This window comes from Phaseolus vulgaris, chromosome 2, assembly GCF_051622355.1.
Source record: "Phaseolus vulgaris cultivar YP4 chromosome 2, ASM5162235v1, whole genome shotgun sequence".
NCBI lineage: Eukaryota > Viridiplantae > Streptophyta > Magnoliopsida > Fabales > Fabaceae > Phaseolus > Phaseolus vulgaris.
The window spans coordinates 34266844-34284149 of NC_143499.1; the positions used below are offsets into that span (position 1 = coordinate 34266844).

General features: G+C 30.0%; 2 protein-coding genes across 6 annotated transcripts; both read right to left on the bottom strand.

Annotated features, from left to right (window-relative positions):
- Positions 1 to 1407: 1407 nt before the first annotated feature.
- LOC137811595 (uncharacterized) lies at positions 1408 to 6008 on the bottom strand. Of its 2 annotated transcripts, none has more exons than XM_068613390.2 (3): positions 5710 to 6008; positions 5252 to 5317; positions 1408 to 2010 (listed from the first exon to the last, which is right to left on the bottom strand). In XM_068613390.2, the coding sequence occupies exons 1-3, from the start codon at positions 5884 to 5886 to the stop codon at positions 1513 to 1515; spliced, it is 741 nt and encodes a 246-aa protein (XP_068469491.1). In that variant the 5' UTR covers positions 5887 to 6008; the 3' UTR covers positions 1408 to 1512. The 2 variants fall into 2 exon arrangements, with proteins under 2 accessions (XP_068469491.1, XP_090154774.1); XM_090298648.1 differs by having other exon boundaries at positions 5252 to 5334; positions 5710 to 5840.
- A 3948-nt stretch (positions 6009 to 9956) lies between these two features.
- On the bottom strand, positions 9957 to 15756 carry LOC137811594 (putative hydrolase C777.06c). 4 transcript variants are annotated; one of them, XR_011081105.2, is made up of 9 exons: positions 15132 to 15752; positions 14772 to 14910; positions 14457 to 14584; positions 13986 to 14133; positions 13789 to 13894; positions 12959 to 13017; positions 11481 to 11516; positions 10409 to 10713; positions 9957 to 10223 (listed from the first exon to the last, which is right to left on the bottom strand). XR_011081105.2 is itself a non-coding variant. In XM_068613388.2 (9 exons), the coding sequence occupies exons 1-9, from the start codon at positions 15284 to 15286 to the stop codon at positions 10166 to 10168; spliced, it is 939 nt and encodes a 312-aa protein (XP_068469489.1). In that variant the 5' UTR covers positions 15287 to 15756; the 3' UTR covers positions 9957 to 10165. The 4 variants fall into 4 exon arrangements, 2 of the variants coding, with proteins under 2 accessions (XP_068469489.1, XP_068469490.1); XR_016518665.1 differs by having other exon boundaries at positions 14070 to 14133; positions 15132 to 15511; XM_068613388.2 differs by having other exon boundaries at positions 10409 to 10518; positions 15132 to 15756.
- Between the last annotated feature and the right edge of the window lie 1550 nt (positions 15757 to 17306).

Consider the following 17306-nt stretch of genomic DNA (forward strand, 5'->3'; position numbering starts at 1 on the left):
TAAAAAAATTAATTATACTTATTTATAAAAAAAATAATTATATTTATTTATTGAGGTTCTACAATAAATTTTTGAAATTTAATAAAAGTTAAACACTACAAGAAAACAAGCAATTAGCTTCCAAATTTTTGCATGGGCCATTTACGGACGCTACTATCCTCGGCCAAAATGGCGAAAAACCCACACAACAATGACATTCGACGCAAAACAGACGCACTTATGGATTTAATTTTTTTTTTAAAAAGTCCAGTGTGCATCGGTCGCAGCTCACGCATATGCGTCGGCCGCGACCCACGCATATGCGTCGGCTTGTGTCGGCCACGGCCCACGCATATGCGTCGGCCACAACCCACGCATGTTTATATTTTAGGATTTTAAAATTATTTATTTAAATTTATTTAGTGTATAACAAATATTTTAATATTTAATTCTTTATTGTATTTATTTTAAAATTATTTATTTAATATTATAATAAATTATTTAATTTATTAATTTTTAATATAAATTAGTTAAATTAAATTTATTAAATTAATTAAGTGTTTGATTTAAAATTAATTGAGTAAAAGAAAAGATGTATTTAAATTATTTAAATGTTATATAAAATATTTTATTATTTTAAAGATTATTTATTTTAAATTTATTTTATTTATATATTGTCATATATAAATTAAAAAATATAGATTATTATTTGTTATATATTTTAAAATAACTTTTTGTTGTATAAATGAAATGAATTATTTTTGTTGTATAAATTGAATTTTAATTGTTTTGTATAAATTAAAGATTTTTTTTTATAAATTATATACAGTTTGTTATACATTAAATTTATTTATTTGTTGTATAAATTTAAAATAAAATGAATTGAATTTTTGAAAGTTTTAATAATAAGTATATTTAAGCTACATATTTAAGAAAATTTTCACGAGTCCCACATTAATAATAAGTATAATAAAAATCATAATATGACAAAAGAACTTGTTCGTTATAGTGGTTAAAGCTTCTTTGTCACTGTTGCATTACATATGAAAATTTATTTTTTTATCTCTTTGTGCGTCTTGGCCATACATAAGTCGACGCATATGCATCCGACGCAATTAGACAAAGGAAAAAAATATTTCACTCAATTTCTTTTATACACATAGGTGAAATCATCATCATTGATGGAAATTTGTTTTATATCCTATTCGTGTTCGAACACGGTTACATATGCTCAAGGATTTTAAAAAACTATGATAGGATTTTCTCCCATTGTTGGAAGAACTTCCACAAGAAGAATGCTATAGAAGAGTAAGATGAATGGGCTAAAACTTCCATCTAGGTCACCCTTAGTAGAAAAAGGTAGATGTTTAACATAAAATATATTTTAGAGTTTTACCAACTTATAATACTAGTTATAAACATCATAAATTCCATTAAAATCAATTTTGCTTAAATTTTCAATATCATTCAACTCATATATATCACCTAAACTGATACAACGATATACAAATCCCTGCAACATATGTGGTGTTCTCATTGTTGCATCAGGTGTGGTGTGCTCTCTTCTGCATCTTCTAACAACGTATGAGGAAGAACACGGGGAAGATTCATTACATTTTCAGCACTAACATAAACTACTCGAAAAATATCATACTTCATCTGAATGGAGAATCGTTCAAGATAAGGCATCATCCAGTTTCTATGATCTGGGTGGAGAATCCACGAGTAACAAAATTGTAGGGACTGCCACACATGAATGCATACCACACTTGGTAAGCATTGGCCTTTCATACAAAGGCCAGAAGTTATGCCATCTATTTTGGAAAAACGAGACCTAAAAATTGCTAGTGCTGCATAGGAAAGATCATTAAGATCCCTAGTAACTGTCACTACCGAGTGCATGGAGATTATGTCACCAGTGCTCAACTTCACAGTTAAAGAACCATTTCTTGATTCTCCAGCATATGCTTCAAGGAAATTATGTTCAACTAACACTGCCATTCCTGTTACATTAATGGCTAGCATTGATTGCTGTAAAGGGTATTGAAAAACACACACAAATTGAGAACATTTTATTAGAGATCTCATATTATATTAACTAATAATATGGACAAAATAATGTAATATATTTGAGAGAGAACTTTTGCACCATGTACAATCTTTTAATATTGAAAAACGTTCAAATCTAAATTATAAAACATATATCCAGCTAATCAGATAACAAATGAATACTTATATGTTGTTGGTCTAACTCAAATGTTAATACATTACTACAAGAAAATCGTGAAATAGAAACCAATTTTTAGAGACCAAAATAATTAGTTGCAAAAGTAACTAAATTAGAGACCATTTTAAAAATTAAAAAAAAATTGGTTTCTAAATTAGTTTCTATTATTGTTAAATAGTTTCTAAATTGGTATCTAATTAGCAACCAATGTTTTAGAGACCAAATTTAGAAACTAAATAATTTGTAGTTAAAACCTTGGTTGTTAATTAAATACCAATTTAAAAACTATTTAACAATAATAGAAACTAATTTATAAACTAATTTCTTTTTAGTTTCTAAAATGGTTTCTAATTTAGTTACTATTGCAACTAATTATTTTGATCTCTAAAAATTGATATCTATTTCATGATTTTCTTGTAGTGCATCTTCATTTTTGTGTGAAATAATTAACCTCACATGAATTTTGGATGGTGGAATTCAATGCTTATTGCAAAGATGAAACATGAAGCTAAGTTATAAGTTTTAGATGTCATTACAAAGAAAGTAGAAAACCAATCTATAACATTAATTTTCCATCATGCCTCTTATTTTCACCATACTAATCAACTTATCCATATATAAACTATTTTATAACGGCTCCTTATGTGATTTTTTTTTTAATTTAGGTATAAGGTAATTTGAAGTTATGAAAAAGTTTATTTTATTTTTTTTCCCTCCCAGTACTTATAGAGAGATTTTTTAAACAAGATGAAGACATGTGAGCTAATATCTACACTTATTGTCCCAAAGATAATATTAATTTAGTTATTAGAAAATATAGATTTAAATGGATGAAGTAAATAGGCCATTTATGGCGCGCGGGAAGAGAATATGGTTTATGTGTTGTCTTAAACTGCTATAACTCTGATTTAAATTTCTGTTGCATTCTTGTTTGTACGGTGCTGCTGTTGATATGTTTTAACTGAGTTTTTTGGCTAGTTTTTCTACTGTTATGATTGTGTAGAGAACTGGTTTATGTGTCACGGTATAGCTGAATAGATGATTACCTTTTCAGTTTAGGCTTTGACAAAAGTCTTTCAGAATCTACATTTTGTGTCAAATCCAAAGGTGTTGAAACTCTTGTTATTTAACTATATGTTGATGACCTTTTGATTATAGAGAGCAATGCAAAGCTTATTGGTGATTTCAAATTAAATATGATGCAAGCTTTCAAAATGACTAACCTTGGTATGATGAATTTTTTTCCTCAGAATGGAGATTAAGCAAGGTGAGGATGAATTTTTTTATTTTTCAAAAATAAATATGCAAGGGAGATTTAAAAAAAAAAGATTGAAAGATTGCAAGCAGGTCAATACTCCCATGAATCAAAAAGAAAAATTAAGCAAGGATGATGGAGCTGATGCAGTAAATGAAACACACTACATAAGTCTTATTGGTTGTTTGATGTATCTTACAACAAGGCCAGATATATTGTATGTTGTAAGTGTTCTATCTAGATTCATACATTGTCCCAGTGAAGAACATATGAAGGAAGCAAAGAGGGTTGTTAAGCATAAAAGGAACTATAAACTATGAGATTAAGTTTTAGAAAAGTCAGAATTTACTGCTTATTGGGTAATTTGACAGTGATTGGGGTGGTTTTTTGGATGATAGGAAAAGTACTTCAGGGTACTATTTTAGTCTTGGCTCAGGAATTTTTCATGGTGCTGAAAGAAACAAGAAATTGTTGCGCAATCTACAACAAAAGTTGAATTTATTACTGCTACAACTACTGTTAACCAAGTCTTGTGGTTGAAGAAAATTCTAATGGATCTTAACATGAAGCAGAAGGGAAATACGAAAGTTTTTGTTGACAATCTAGCTACAATAGTTATTTCTTATATCCCTGTCTTTCATGGGAAAACCAAACATGTTAACATTAAGTTGTTTTTCTTAAGGGAGATACAAAAAGATGAAGTTGTTGTTCTTGTTTATTGCAAAACTGAAAATTAGGTTGTAAATTTGTTTACCAAGCCACTTCCAGCCAACTAGTTTAAGTTCTGAAGACAAAAGATTGGAGTTTGCAGTTCAAAAATTAAGGAGGAGTGTTGGATATTTTGTTTTTTGCACGCAACTCTTTAATTGTTTTTTTTTTGTTTCAATTGTTGAATAAGTCTTTCTAAGTAACTGTTCTTAAACTTTATGCAAAAACATTTCAGTCAGTTACCGTAAGCATTATAAATGTATTGTTAGCAAAGATAATGAACATCTTGTTTTTTTTTTTATTTCACTTAATATATTATCCTCTCTTAGTATTTTATTCCTTTATTTTGTTGTCTACCTTTTATTCTACAATAACAACAACATTACTTGAAAGATTGAAGGGAAATGCTTCTACATCTATAAATAAGAGGCCGACCACCCCTTTAAGACACTTTTGAGTTGAATGAGAATTGAATTGAATTGAATTGATTCAGAATTAATGAGAGTGTTTTTCTCCTAGGTTCTCATAAGGTTTAGGGTTTAAATTTTTTTTTATAAAAAATTAAATAAGAATGCGACTATTTACCATAGCCGCATTTATAAATCGCATTTACGAATGCGACTAAATAACCGCACTTGTAAATCTTCGATTTAAGAATGCGTGCTGATCAAGTGCGACTATATAACCGCCCTTGTAAATGTAAAATAGCCGCACTCATTTGGTCTGTTTGCACTAGTGAATAATTCTTTATTTTATAAAAACATATACACTTAATGTGGTTCACATATATAATTACTTTTTGTTGAGCACCATGATTCTCTAGTTTCTATATAGATTACTGTAGAACAAAACTTACATAATGTAATGCCTCATAATTGGTGTTTTTCTCTAATTAAATTTGGAGTTTTATTTCAATAACATACATTTTATTAAATGCATTACATATGGTATGTTGAAAGTGAAAAAAATTCTACACATGATTGAATAATATTAACACCACTTATTTTGTCTCTGTCCTATTTAAAGTCTATTTCAGTACTCCAAAAAAAGTAAAGAAACCAATAGCTAGGGATCAAACTTACAAGATTTTCTGTCAACTTGTCTTTTTCATCACTCGGTCGTTTATGCCATGCTCCATACCATATGATCTGATTACAGGACATGACTTTTGAACACAGTGCACAAAAAGAAAAGGAACAGTGAAGAAAGAAAAGAACACGTAGCAACGTATGTACCGTGTAACAATAATTTATGGTGATACATTCATTAAAGAAAGAAGAGTGTTCTTGCATTATTGCACATGAAATGAATAATCCTAATCTGAAATTTTCTACTGGGTTAGTCGTATTGGTTCCAGGAAAAACTTTTAACCAAATAATATCAGGATATGTACCAACTTCGCAGAAGAAAAGAAAAAAAAAATGAATTTCACAGGTTAATCAGCACAATTTCGAGTTTATAGAATTCAGAAAAGAAAAGAAAGAACAAAGTAGAGAGAATTGAGAAAGTATAAAATAAGAGAAAGAAAAGAAGAAGTTACCATATTTCCATGTATGCTCCTAAATATAGAGCTTTGTACACAACCAAGATTCTGAGTGAGTAAGGAAAAGTGTTGGAGTCCATGAACAAGATGCTCAACAATTACCACAGTTGGCTTGAAAACAAAGAAACTTATGTCCAAATCCTTGTTGTTAAAATCCACAGAGCATGTCTTCATCCTTTTCTGCACTACAAACACTGTCTGTGTTTCGTTGGAAAGAAAGCTACAAATACTTTTTTTGTCTGAAATTTGTCAAACATAAGTCGTGAAGAACAACATAGACTTAGAAAATAACAAAGGTTGCTTCCGAGAATTGTTCAAATTTTGAATTTTGAGGAGCTTGTTCCCTTGGCAATTTCCTTTTGCTTTGCCAGAAAACGACCTAATATATTTAAATAAAGGTGAGTTGGAACTTGGAATTTTACGTTCACAAATGTTTGACTCATTCATATGCTTACATTATTGTACCAAAACACAGGTTTTATTTAAGATGTTTTTAACATTCTTGCCATTCTTTATTGTTTTTCATTAGCGGTTAACTTTAATTTAAGGGTGCTCATGTAAAGAATAGAATCTGTTAAAGTTCCATTGTGTATTTAATTAAATTAAATATTCAAGAAAAAAATTGTTATCTGTATAATAATCTTATTCAAATTAAATAGAATTATCTCTTCTAATTTTATAGTGCAATTTTAGATTTATTGATATTTGATATATAACTTTTCTTGAAAATTGTAATTATTATTTTTTAAAACATATACTATCCAAGTCTATTTAGGTTATCTACTAAACAAAGCAAGTAAAAAATAGTAATTCATTTAGATATTCTACTCATTTTATACATTATTATTTTGTCATTCAAGTTAACCAACTTAATTAAAATGTGAGTGGTGAAATCAAGATTGATGGAATAATCATTATAAGAAAATCATAAAATAGAAACTAATTTTAAAAAAAAAATTAATTACTATAATAATTAAATTAGAGACTATTTTAGAAACTAAAAAAATGATTTCTAAATTAGTTTCTATTATTATATCTAATTAACTACTAAAGTTTTTGTTACCGATTTAGAAACTTTGCTTATAAGATTTTTCGTTTCTAAAATTAGTTTTTATTTTATAATTTTTTTTTAGTAAATGTTGGATCTAGCATGACTGCAACTGTTAAAAAAAAAAAGTATATTCTCAAACAATTTTTAATATTTCATAAAAAAATTACATACATTTAGCATTTAAAAAATAATTGAACATTTGATGAATTTAGTAATTAAGAAAAGAACGTAAATTATTGAAAGGGAAAGCGAAGCAGAAGAAAGTCCATGGAAAAGAAGAATCCGAAGACCATAAACAGCTTTCAAAGGAATGTAAAGTTGTAACACGTTGAGGACTTGTGAGCATGGTAGACCCGCACCAGGTTCTCACGTGTTAACGTCATGCATATGTTCACACGCTTGCCATCCAAATTCAGTCAACACGCATGCACATGTTCAAACATTTGTCCTTATCTCATGTTTCAAAGACCAAAAATTCAATCAAACCTATTTTATGAAAAAAATAATTATGGGGTTTAATAATTAAAAGCATTAAATGAAATCAAAGTTGTAACCCCTTCTTTTACATTGAGAGTAAAAGTGGAACTTGAGTTATGTTACGTTCATAACTGATGATGAAAAATTTAGAAGTTTGAGATTATCTTTATCAATAAGATATGATTGGAGAAAGATATAATTTTATAGAGAAACTCATTTGTTTTTTATTAGTTTCAATATAAAAATAAGAATAAAAAAAATTGAAAAAAAACAATGAGTCAAACTTGATAAATGCGTGGAGATTTATTAAATTTGAGAAAACTTCTCTCAATATAAGAACCAACTTAAGAGAAGAGAAATTTTGAAACTTTCAAATATGAAGTCATATAAAGGTTTTCATTTAATATTGAGAAGTGAGTTAAAAATGGAGAAGACTCCCTTTTATGAGGAACTCACTCTATAAGTGGGATGGACAAGAAAATTGAATTAACTTTGCTAATCCGTCCAAAATTAACTCCATTAACATGATTAACACTTGATAATTCTTTGAAATTAGAGAGTGCACATGGATAGTTCCTTGAATTTAGAGAAATATAATGATTATATTTGAAAAAGTAATTATGGCATGAAGAGAAATCACATGAGTAACACGAGACACCATTGGATATAAGAAGACTCTTGAAAGTTTGAAAGGTCAAGTAGAAGAGTCAAATTACTCTATGTACGCACTTCTAACTCTTTAGAATTCGTTCAAGGTTCCCTACCTAAAGTTCCAAACATCAAGTTGTAGTTTTTCTCAAGTTCCTCTAAAACCTAAGAAAATAGTCATATAGAATATCTAATTTCACCTTCTAAATTGGAGTCTTCCTCTAGTTAATCTTCCTTATAATATAACTTTTATCTTAACTTTTACCTTTTCTTCTTTGTCACACTTCTTATTTTTATTTCTTTTTATCTCCTTTTGTCTTTCTTCAACAACTTATTATCTTATCAAGTTAGACATTTTGTTTTAATCCAGTTTTTCTTTAAGTGTTATGTTAGATTTATTTTATTGTAATTTTATCCATTAAATTTAATTTATTTTAATGATAAACATATTAAATGCTTTAACCTTAAGTTCTAAACACATTCAGCTTATTACATCTACAAATTCATTGATGCCAAATTGAGAGTAATTATCAACATGTTCCCTTACTATGACCTCACTACAAAAATTGACAATGATATTGAAATGTCTCCACCGTCTAAATTCACATGTTTATATAAGGACTAAATAGGTTTTTCAATTTTATCCAACTATTCTAAACTATTTTAATTTAGTTTATTTTAAAAAATAAGTAATTGTAATTTCTTATGTCAAATTCACGATGGTAAAGTGATATATGAGGATTAATAAGAATGTACGTATCTGTTTCATCCTCATTTCTATATCCATCTCAATACACATTCTCATCCTCATATTTATTTTAAATTATTAAATCACTTTAATTTAATTTATTAAATGATCTAAAAATTTATATAAACTTTTATTTGGTCATATTTATTTTAAATTACTAAACCACTTTTAATTTATTAAATAATCTAAAAATTTATATAAACTTTTATTTGATCTTTATTTTCGTAATTTATTTTTAAGTCATACATTTAATCATTTTTATTTTATTTTTATAGTTGATATATATCCAATTGTTATTTGATAATTTTATTTATACAATCATAATTTCATTTTTAATATTTAACACTGGAAAAAGATATTGGATACTTATAATGTTATGATTTTTTACTGTGATTTTTATTTTTTATAAAAAAATATTTAATTAATGTTTTAATTAAGGAGACAATGTACCTTTAGAAATAGAGACGGAAATGGAGAGGGATTTTTATTTGAGACATAAAGAGCACTTCTTTCTATTTAACCATACTGAATTACTGTCTACTTTGTTTTTAGCATCCAGATACAACTTTAAAAAAATTAATTAGAGAAATAGGAAATCATCACCACAGGTCATTGTTCTTTCTCTTGTATATAACTAAAAATCTCTTATATTTTGGGTACAAACATTCATGGGGGCATCATAATCTTAAAAAATTATCAGTTTTCTTCAATCTAACTGAGATCAACAGTATGGTAATATACGAGAATCAATTTTCATTGAAAAAGAAAAAATATCCATAGGTAAAGGTCTTTGGGGAGGAGGCATTTTTCCCTGCTTCCTCCAATATATATCACTGTAACTTTAGGTTATTTCACACATATAAAGAAGAAGAATAAGTATACCATTTTTAAAAATAATTTTACTAAAATAGTTCCACTTTTCGATAAATGCATTACTTCGACTGAATACAAAGTAATTAATTTGAAGAAAAATTAGGAAGAAACAAAGTTTAAAATAGAAGTTATCAATGATAGATCACTTTTTGAAACAATCTTAGTAAAAAGTCAAATAACTTCCGATCAAAAACAGGTAAGGATCCCGGAACAATATTGCTTGCAGCAGCCATGTTGCACCTTGATCTTTCTACGACTTTCTTTACACTGTTGCGATCTCAGAGACTCATCTACACATATTCTTAATCTCCAAGAACTCCACTCAATATATAATGGTGAAAAACAATGAAGAAGAATCACTCATAAGTCACAATTCTCACAGAAAATTCTCAAGAAGTCCCCTCGATAACTGCCAACAATATTTGCTCTCTCTTAATCCTCACAGACTTAGATTCGAATAAACTTTGATAACATGTTAACAATCCCTTACAATAAAAAAGAATTGTATACTTGATCGAATGTGTGTTACAGAAAACAAAATGACAGACAGCCTTGTTTACATAGTTAGTAACAAACATTTAAACTTTGAATTTTCAACATATTTATCAATGCTACTTTTTATGAGACTTGGATTTAAGTTTGTGAGTATTACCTAACTAAAATTTTATAGGCACTCTCAAGCCGTCGTGAGCAAGTTGCACCGATAGTCCTTCCCTAAGAACAATTATAGAAGAATCAACAGTGTAATATGCCAATATCCACAAAGTAAAAAATACAGAGGTAAATAGTTAGACAAAATTCACAGGGTATTGTTAATGAGTGTTATGAATCAAAATATCACCAATTACATTTTTATTAGTTTCTTTTGCAATTTTGACAAATGGAAAGAAGTATACTACCTTTTGGACCACTCCATTAAAAACTCATTGTCCTTGTAGTAATCAAACTCGTGACTCATTCCAATCAATAAGGTTTGCTTTGGACACAACCTCTTCACAGTTTCAAGGGCCTGTCAAATTACAAACAGTGACATTTCTCCATCGGGGACATAATTAGCATTAGGTGCGTCAAAATGACCTCAAACCCGTGAGTCAGTTTGGCTCACCACGGGTTCGAAACGAGAAATTTAAATATGAACTAAATTGAACCAAACTCACTTGACACGTAGGTTAAACCATGGGTTGAAGGTGGGTTGACCCATAACCTACCAACAACAATCTTTATAAGTTTTTCATTATAATTATTAACTACTTTTAATTATGTAGGTTGACATTTAGTTTTTTTAACACTAGAATGTTTTTCAATGGTATTTGAATGATTTAGATGCTTAATTTATTTGTTTGCCTAATTATATTATATAAGTTAACACTTTGATTTTCACTTACTTTCTTTAAATGATCACTTTTCAATTGTGGTTAATGTTTAATGAAATAAGTGAACATCTTGATTGTACAACTATAAACCGGTGGATTGAACCAATCTGCTTTGATTGTACTACAATAAATATATGAAACAAATTGTGAGAGCAAAATATGCTCAAATGAGCCAACCCACCAACCTGAGGTGGGTCGAGCCAGATTAAAAATTAAAGTGAGTCAGGTTAAGTTGACTCGCAGTGGTGAGTCAACCTGTGTAAGCTGGGTTGACTCTCTTTGGCACCCCTAATTGGCATTAAGTGAAATTTCCCAACAAATATGAGCCACAGTCCAAGCATTTATGTAGGCGATGTAAGACTTCCCAACATACCCCTCCACAGATGTCTACCGAAATAGGTGAGTATTAGAATTGACAATTAGCAAGATGAGTTATACACTGTGATACCATGTCAGATTTCATCTTAAACTCAATTAACATTAAGTAATGTTGTCCAACAAATATATCATCCGCACTCCAAAAATTGAGACAGACAATGTGAGACTTCTCGACAATAACAAGTCTAGACATAATTTTTGTTTAAAAAGCAAAACTAACCTGTGGAAGGCAAAAGTGAAAATTGTCTGATCCAGTCTGTGGTAACATAAAGAGGAATTATCAAGAACAAAACTATTATCATTGAGAAAATGAAGAGAAAAGAAAAGTGAAAATATGAAATGGAAAAATATGTATCATAAAAGGCAAGACAGTACAATCAATCAAATAAGGTGAAGCTTCACAATCATGCTTACTTGCCAATATTAAAATATGAATCACAAAACAAGTCCAAATGAAGTCAACCAGATGAGCATTTTTGAGAAAATTACAGAAAAGGAAATCCTGACATTTTTTATCAAGAAGGAACTAGCAATTTGATGGACCAAATCTGATGTGAGGAATCAGTTGCTTGATCCATGCCCAATTTGGTCCACTATATGAGGAGTATATTCTAGGAGGAAGAAGCCTCAATCAGCCAGCAATGCATTTAGACAGGTGATGATAATTCTGGTAGTAGTGTCTAGAAGAGGATAACTGAAGTAGGAGATGAGACTTACACGAGGAGCATTCAGTCAATGAACTTGTGCAATGTTGGTAGTCAGTGCCTTTAGAAGGACTACCAATGGACTGATAGAGGGTTTTGACCAACAAGAAAATCGAACAAAGTGTTGTAAACTAAAAACTACCAAAACATTGGCTCGCAAGATGATAACATGATAGGAACATAGTATTATTGGATGCCTAAGTCTCATATCGATCAATATAAGATGTTTGATAGAATATTTAAGTGTTTGATTCTAATCCCATAATATCTAGCTTATAAGGGTGGGTTCCCAATTGTTTGTGCTCATCATGTACCCATTATTTCATTCTTGAATAATACATCCTTTCAGTAGTTTTTCCTTCTCTCTTAGCAACTCACATTCCAGTTTTAACACTTTGTTATCCATATGTTTTAAACAAGAGTTCTATTTCTTTGCATTTCTCTCTTAAAGCATTTTCCCTCCATGAATCTAAAGGCGATATAATAGCAATGATAAGGATCAAAATCAAGTTCGTCCAAAGATATAAGGACTAAAAACACATTTTTCCAAAATTTTAATTGTTACACCCATGGATTTTATGTTACTGAAAAAAATTAACAATACATAGAAACAGAACTTTATTTTCAAAATTATGGAAATCCTCAAGCAATCACAAATTTCAATGCATTTAGTCCAGTAAATATGTGTTTAGTAATATATTAAAATTAACAACAGATAGAAACAAGATTTATTTTCAAATTATGGAAATCCTCAAGCGATCACAAATTTCAATGCATTTAGTCCAGTAAATAGGTGTTTAGTAATATATTAATGTTCTTCATAGATCAAGCTATTATACTAGTGAATAAGATGTTTTGCTTGTCTTATATTAGAAAATAAATGGAAAAGTTTAATCTAGGAAAAAAGGCAGCTAAAACTTTTGTAGAACAACTTTTACACTACAAACCAAGACAGACTGAGAGATCAACAACAATTGAAAATGCAAGCTCTGACCTTTCTTATTGAATCCAAAATAAGAAGATCCAACTGTCCAGCCCCATTTTTTGAAATTACTGTAGAAAAATGACATTTTGCTGTCAGAAAGCATACATCAGCATAGAGTTTTATAATGATTTATAAATGCTCCAAAAACTTCTAGATGTGCCAGCTGCCTTCTAATTGTTTCAATGAGGAGATAAGGCTAAAAAATTCAAGGTATTTAGCAGCTCTATGGCTTTGTTTATCATTCAGTAAATAAACTTACTGCTTATCATCATAAAGACATTGAGGCTAATTTTTTAGCTTTGGAAACTAAATTCTAGCTGATCTTTGATGAGATGTATAAACCATATTGAAATACTTTATTTACACAGTAATTGTTTGGTATTTTCTTTAACCTTTTAGTTAGGATCACACTTTCCCTCTAATAGAGAACATTGGGTATAGAAGGTAGAAATAGTTGGTGATAAAGAGAACATTAAGTTCCTCGATGAAGGAGAGCAGAAGCTTCCTCATCAATGAATAGCAGGGTAATAATGATCATAAAAGAATACAAATTAAGGTATTCCTCAGTAGTCTTTAAAGGAATGTTAGAAAAGCTTTTAGCTTCTCATTTCAAACTAATTAACAGACAGATAAATAATAACTCATCTCATTGCACATGAATGATCCAACTTCAAAATTTGGTGAAAGAGAAGAAAACAAGCAATGTTTTCTTTCACACTGGAAAAGTAAATGTAATAGCATAAAATGACCTATATACCAAGTAATGTTTTTCTTTTGAGAGATTGGACTAATGAAGTAGCGCATATGTCCAAGGAGGAAGAAATGCCATCAAAACTCACCATACTCTGTACTAGCTGGAATCCGTGAAACATCAGAAATATAAGCCACCCTATCTTTAGTACCAAAAAGGAAACCCAGACAGATATAATCCTCTCCATGCATAACCTACATCCAGAAATGTAGTGCTTTAGTCCATATAACGTAGAAGTGGTATTTTGCATTCCTACCATCAATGACAAATTTCGATGTGATTAACTGGCAAAGGGGTCAGTTTTAAGCCTGATGCAAAAAATGGTTGATTACAATCTTCAGCAATTATGTTCCAGCAAAACTGAGATACCCTTCGTATTTCTTGCCCTTCTTTCTGTTTTTTCCGGACCAAATAAGGAAAGACCTTTTCCATTCTGTTGCAAATGAGCAAACAAGAAATCAACTATGTAGAACAAAATGAATCCATAAAATCAAGTGAAAGGGGAATAATGCTGACATAAGATTTGTACTGCAATCAGAAATATTTTCAAAGACAAAAAACTGTTTATCAATATCCTGTAACAAAACTAGAAGTGCATCGTGCTTCCTTAGAGCTCTTACTTTCTCACAGTAAAGCAAAATATAATTTCACGTCACCAATGTTCCTACTTGGGTGTTTAGTAAGCCAATTTTCTCACAAACCTGGGATATTTGACCAGCTCACATCAAAGAAAAAGAGAAAGTTACTGGAGTTTACCTATCCATTGAGCGCTGAGCTAAGTAAACTGGGGTGGGATCAATATCATTTGTGGGACTAAATGGCTGCACAGCACGTATATCATCCAAGCCAAGGATTGCATCAGCATGGTCATGAGTCAAAACAATCTGCAATTCAAGCAAGAGATAACTAATGTATTACACTAGGGAACTATGACCAAGTCAAGCTCCATCTGCAACAAAATAAGGCACCTGACTGAACACATACAAAGTTAGATTCGTATTGAATCTGAAATTTGAAAAGTTTGACCAAAAATAAGTATAGTAACCAAAGAAGGGAAGTTGAGTGACTGACAGAATCTACTCTGGGAATGCGATGGAAAACAAACCACCTAAGTGCAGCCTCCCTGAAGGTCTTGCCAGCATCAATTAATATATATTTGTGAGTGGCATCGGTTTGAGAGTAATATTTGATTAACATAGAGGAATTGCACCTGCAATGCAAAGCCAAGTCCATAATACATATAATGAAAGAGCTGGATTCAGTCTCTAGAATTGAGCTTAATTTCTACGAATTGTTACTGTGAAAAGTTGTACCCCATCTACCAATCAGTAATCAAGGTTGAGATAGCTAAGAATTTATGGTAAAGTCAACATATTTATTATGATTGAATGAAGAGTAATAGCAATAATTGAGAGTGAAGAAGTGAGGTACCTGTAGTTAGGGTTGGAGTGAGGTGGGAGAGAGAGGAATTGAGTGCAAACAGAGCACGGAGGATCTGAAGGTTCAATGAGGCAACGCAAGGAGGGGACCGATCCCGAAGTTCCCGTTCCCAGAAATATCAATGCCGATTCCATTTCCATCGCCATTTCCCACAAGCGAATGCAAATGGAAAAATGGAAAGTTTGGACAAGAAATACTCCTCCACCTTCCTAAGCTTTCTGCTTTTCCACTAAGAATTACAATCAAAATGGAAAGAGATTTTGGTACGTTGACCAAACTCATGAACAAGTGAGATTGAAGTAAGAGAAACTTGGGAACTTCATTATCTTCTAATAAAAAATTTAGGAGGGAAATAATAGAAAAGAAAAAAAATCATAACTTTCTAGACTATATTATGAAATACTTCATTTAAAGTAATTTTTAAAATTATAAAGTAAAGTTTAAATAAATTTTAAAAGATAACGAAAATAAATCTATTATAACAACACACTAAAAAAGAAATATGTTCTACCGTTTGGAACATTCTAAGAACTCTTGATCAGAGAAGAGCATATACATTAGAAACATTCTAGGAACTCAATTAAAGAAACTTCACAACAGAAGCAAATCACATGATAATTTTCGACAACACAACCCTACCTTTTTGGATTTGTAAGCACCCTTTGACAGTTCAAAATAACTCAAATGTTCTTAATGATTTCGCTTTTCAGAGTAGTATTAAGTGTGTGAAAGAGGAAATCAAATGTTTTATTTAGAGTTCAATAAGTGTTTATTGAAAACTCATTCAAATGTATTTAGTCAATTATTTCAAGTTGATAATTTATTATTCTCAATAAAATTTTGAGAAAAAATTACAACGATTTTTGTTTTAATGGATTATGTGACATATTAATTGATTACTTTAATTTTGTATTTAATTTAGAAAACAAACTTAATTGTGATTGATTACACAAGACTTTAATCGGTTAATGTCTAATAACACTTGAAAACACATAACTCTACTATGTGTTTTAATCAGATAACAAAATAGATAATCAATTATCCTATTCTCTATTCTGAAACATCTTAAGAATAGTTTAATTGGTTATTTAAAACCTTAATCATTTAACATAGTCATAAAACCTTCACATGTTTTTCACTTTTCAAAACAAAATTTCTTTTAATGAACTTTCCTGTAGGTTGTGTATAAAACCTGATGAATACCATGTGTGCAATACTCTCGTGAAAGCTAAAACACCCAATACATTTTGAACATCATTAAAACAACTTTTCTGAGGCTTGATATTGCTCTTAAAGTCCAAATTTTTAAATGTTATCACTGAATTTATATTGTGATTGATTATATCATGAAGATATAATCTTTGCTTAAGGATGACAAAGCGGCTCGACCGCACTTGACCAGTAAAATACGGGTCGGGTTGGTCTGTTCCGCGTAGCGTAATGAACGCATACTCAATTTTTTGTCCCGTCCCACATAAGGGTCAGTTCGCATTCCTTTTTTTTTTTTAAGAAATTCAATGAAAATGTGTTTTTACTTTTTGCTTTTGAAAAATTGTCAAATTGAACCTATATTTGATATTATCAAACATCAATAATTTTTTCTTCCATTTCAAACATAGTCAAACATCAATAATTTAATTAAGATAAAAATTAAATATCAATATTCTTCCATTTAAAAAACATTAAAAATAGCTAATTCAAAAACATTGAACATAAATACCACTACAATAAACATAGTTAACTCAAAAAACATTAATATTCTTCTATTTCAATAATATTGCCTTAGACAAACTTTCATCCATTTTTTCATAATTAAATTTTTCCCATCTGTATACATTAAAACAATGACAATGAATTAATTAATTTTTCATAAAAATAAGATCAATTAGAAAGAAACTGGAAGTGTGCAGCTTTGGAAAGCTTTGGAATGAATGAAAAAGAAAAACCTATTTTTTTTCCTGTCCAACTAGTCACGGCCAAGTCAACACACAAACCTTTTTTTGCAGGCCAGCAGGCCAACCCGTCTCGCTCCGCTGTTGGCCTGCGGGAGTTGCGGTTTTTCGGATTGGATTAATGCGGGTCAGCAGGTTGAAAAACTTAATCCACCCCGCATTTTTTACTAGTGGGTCGTGGGTCAGCCCGTATGGCCCATCCCGCTTTGTCATC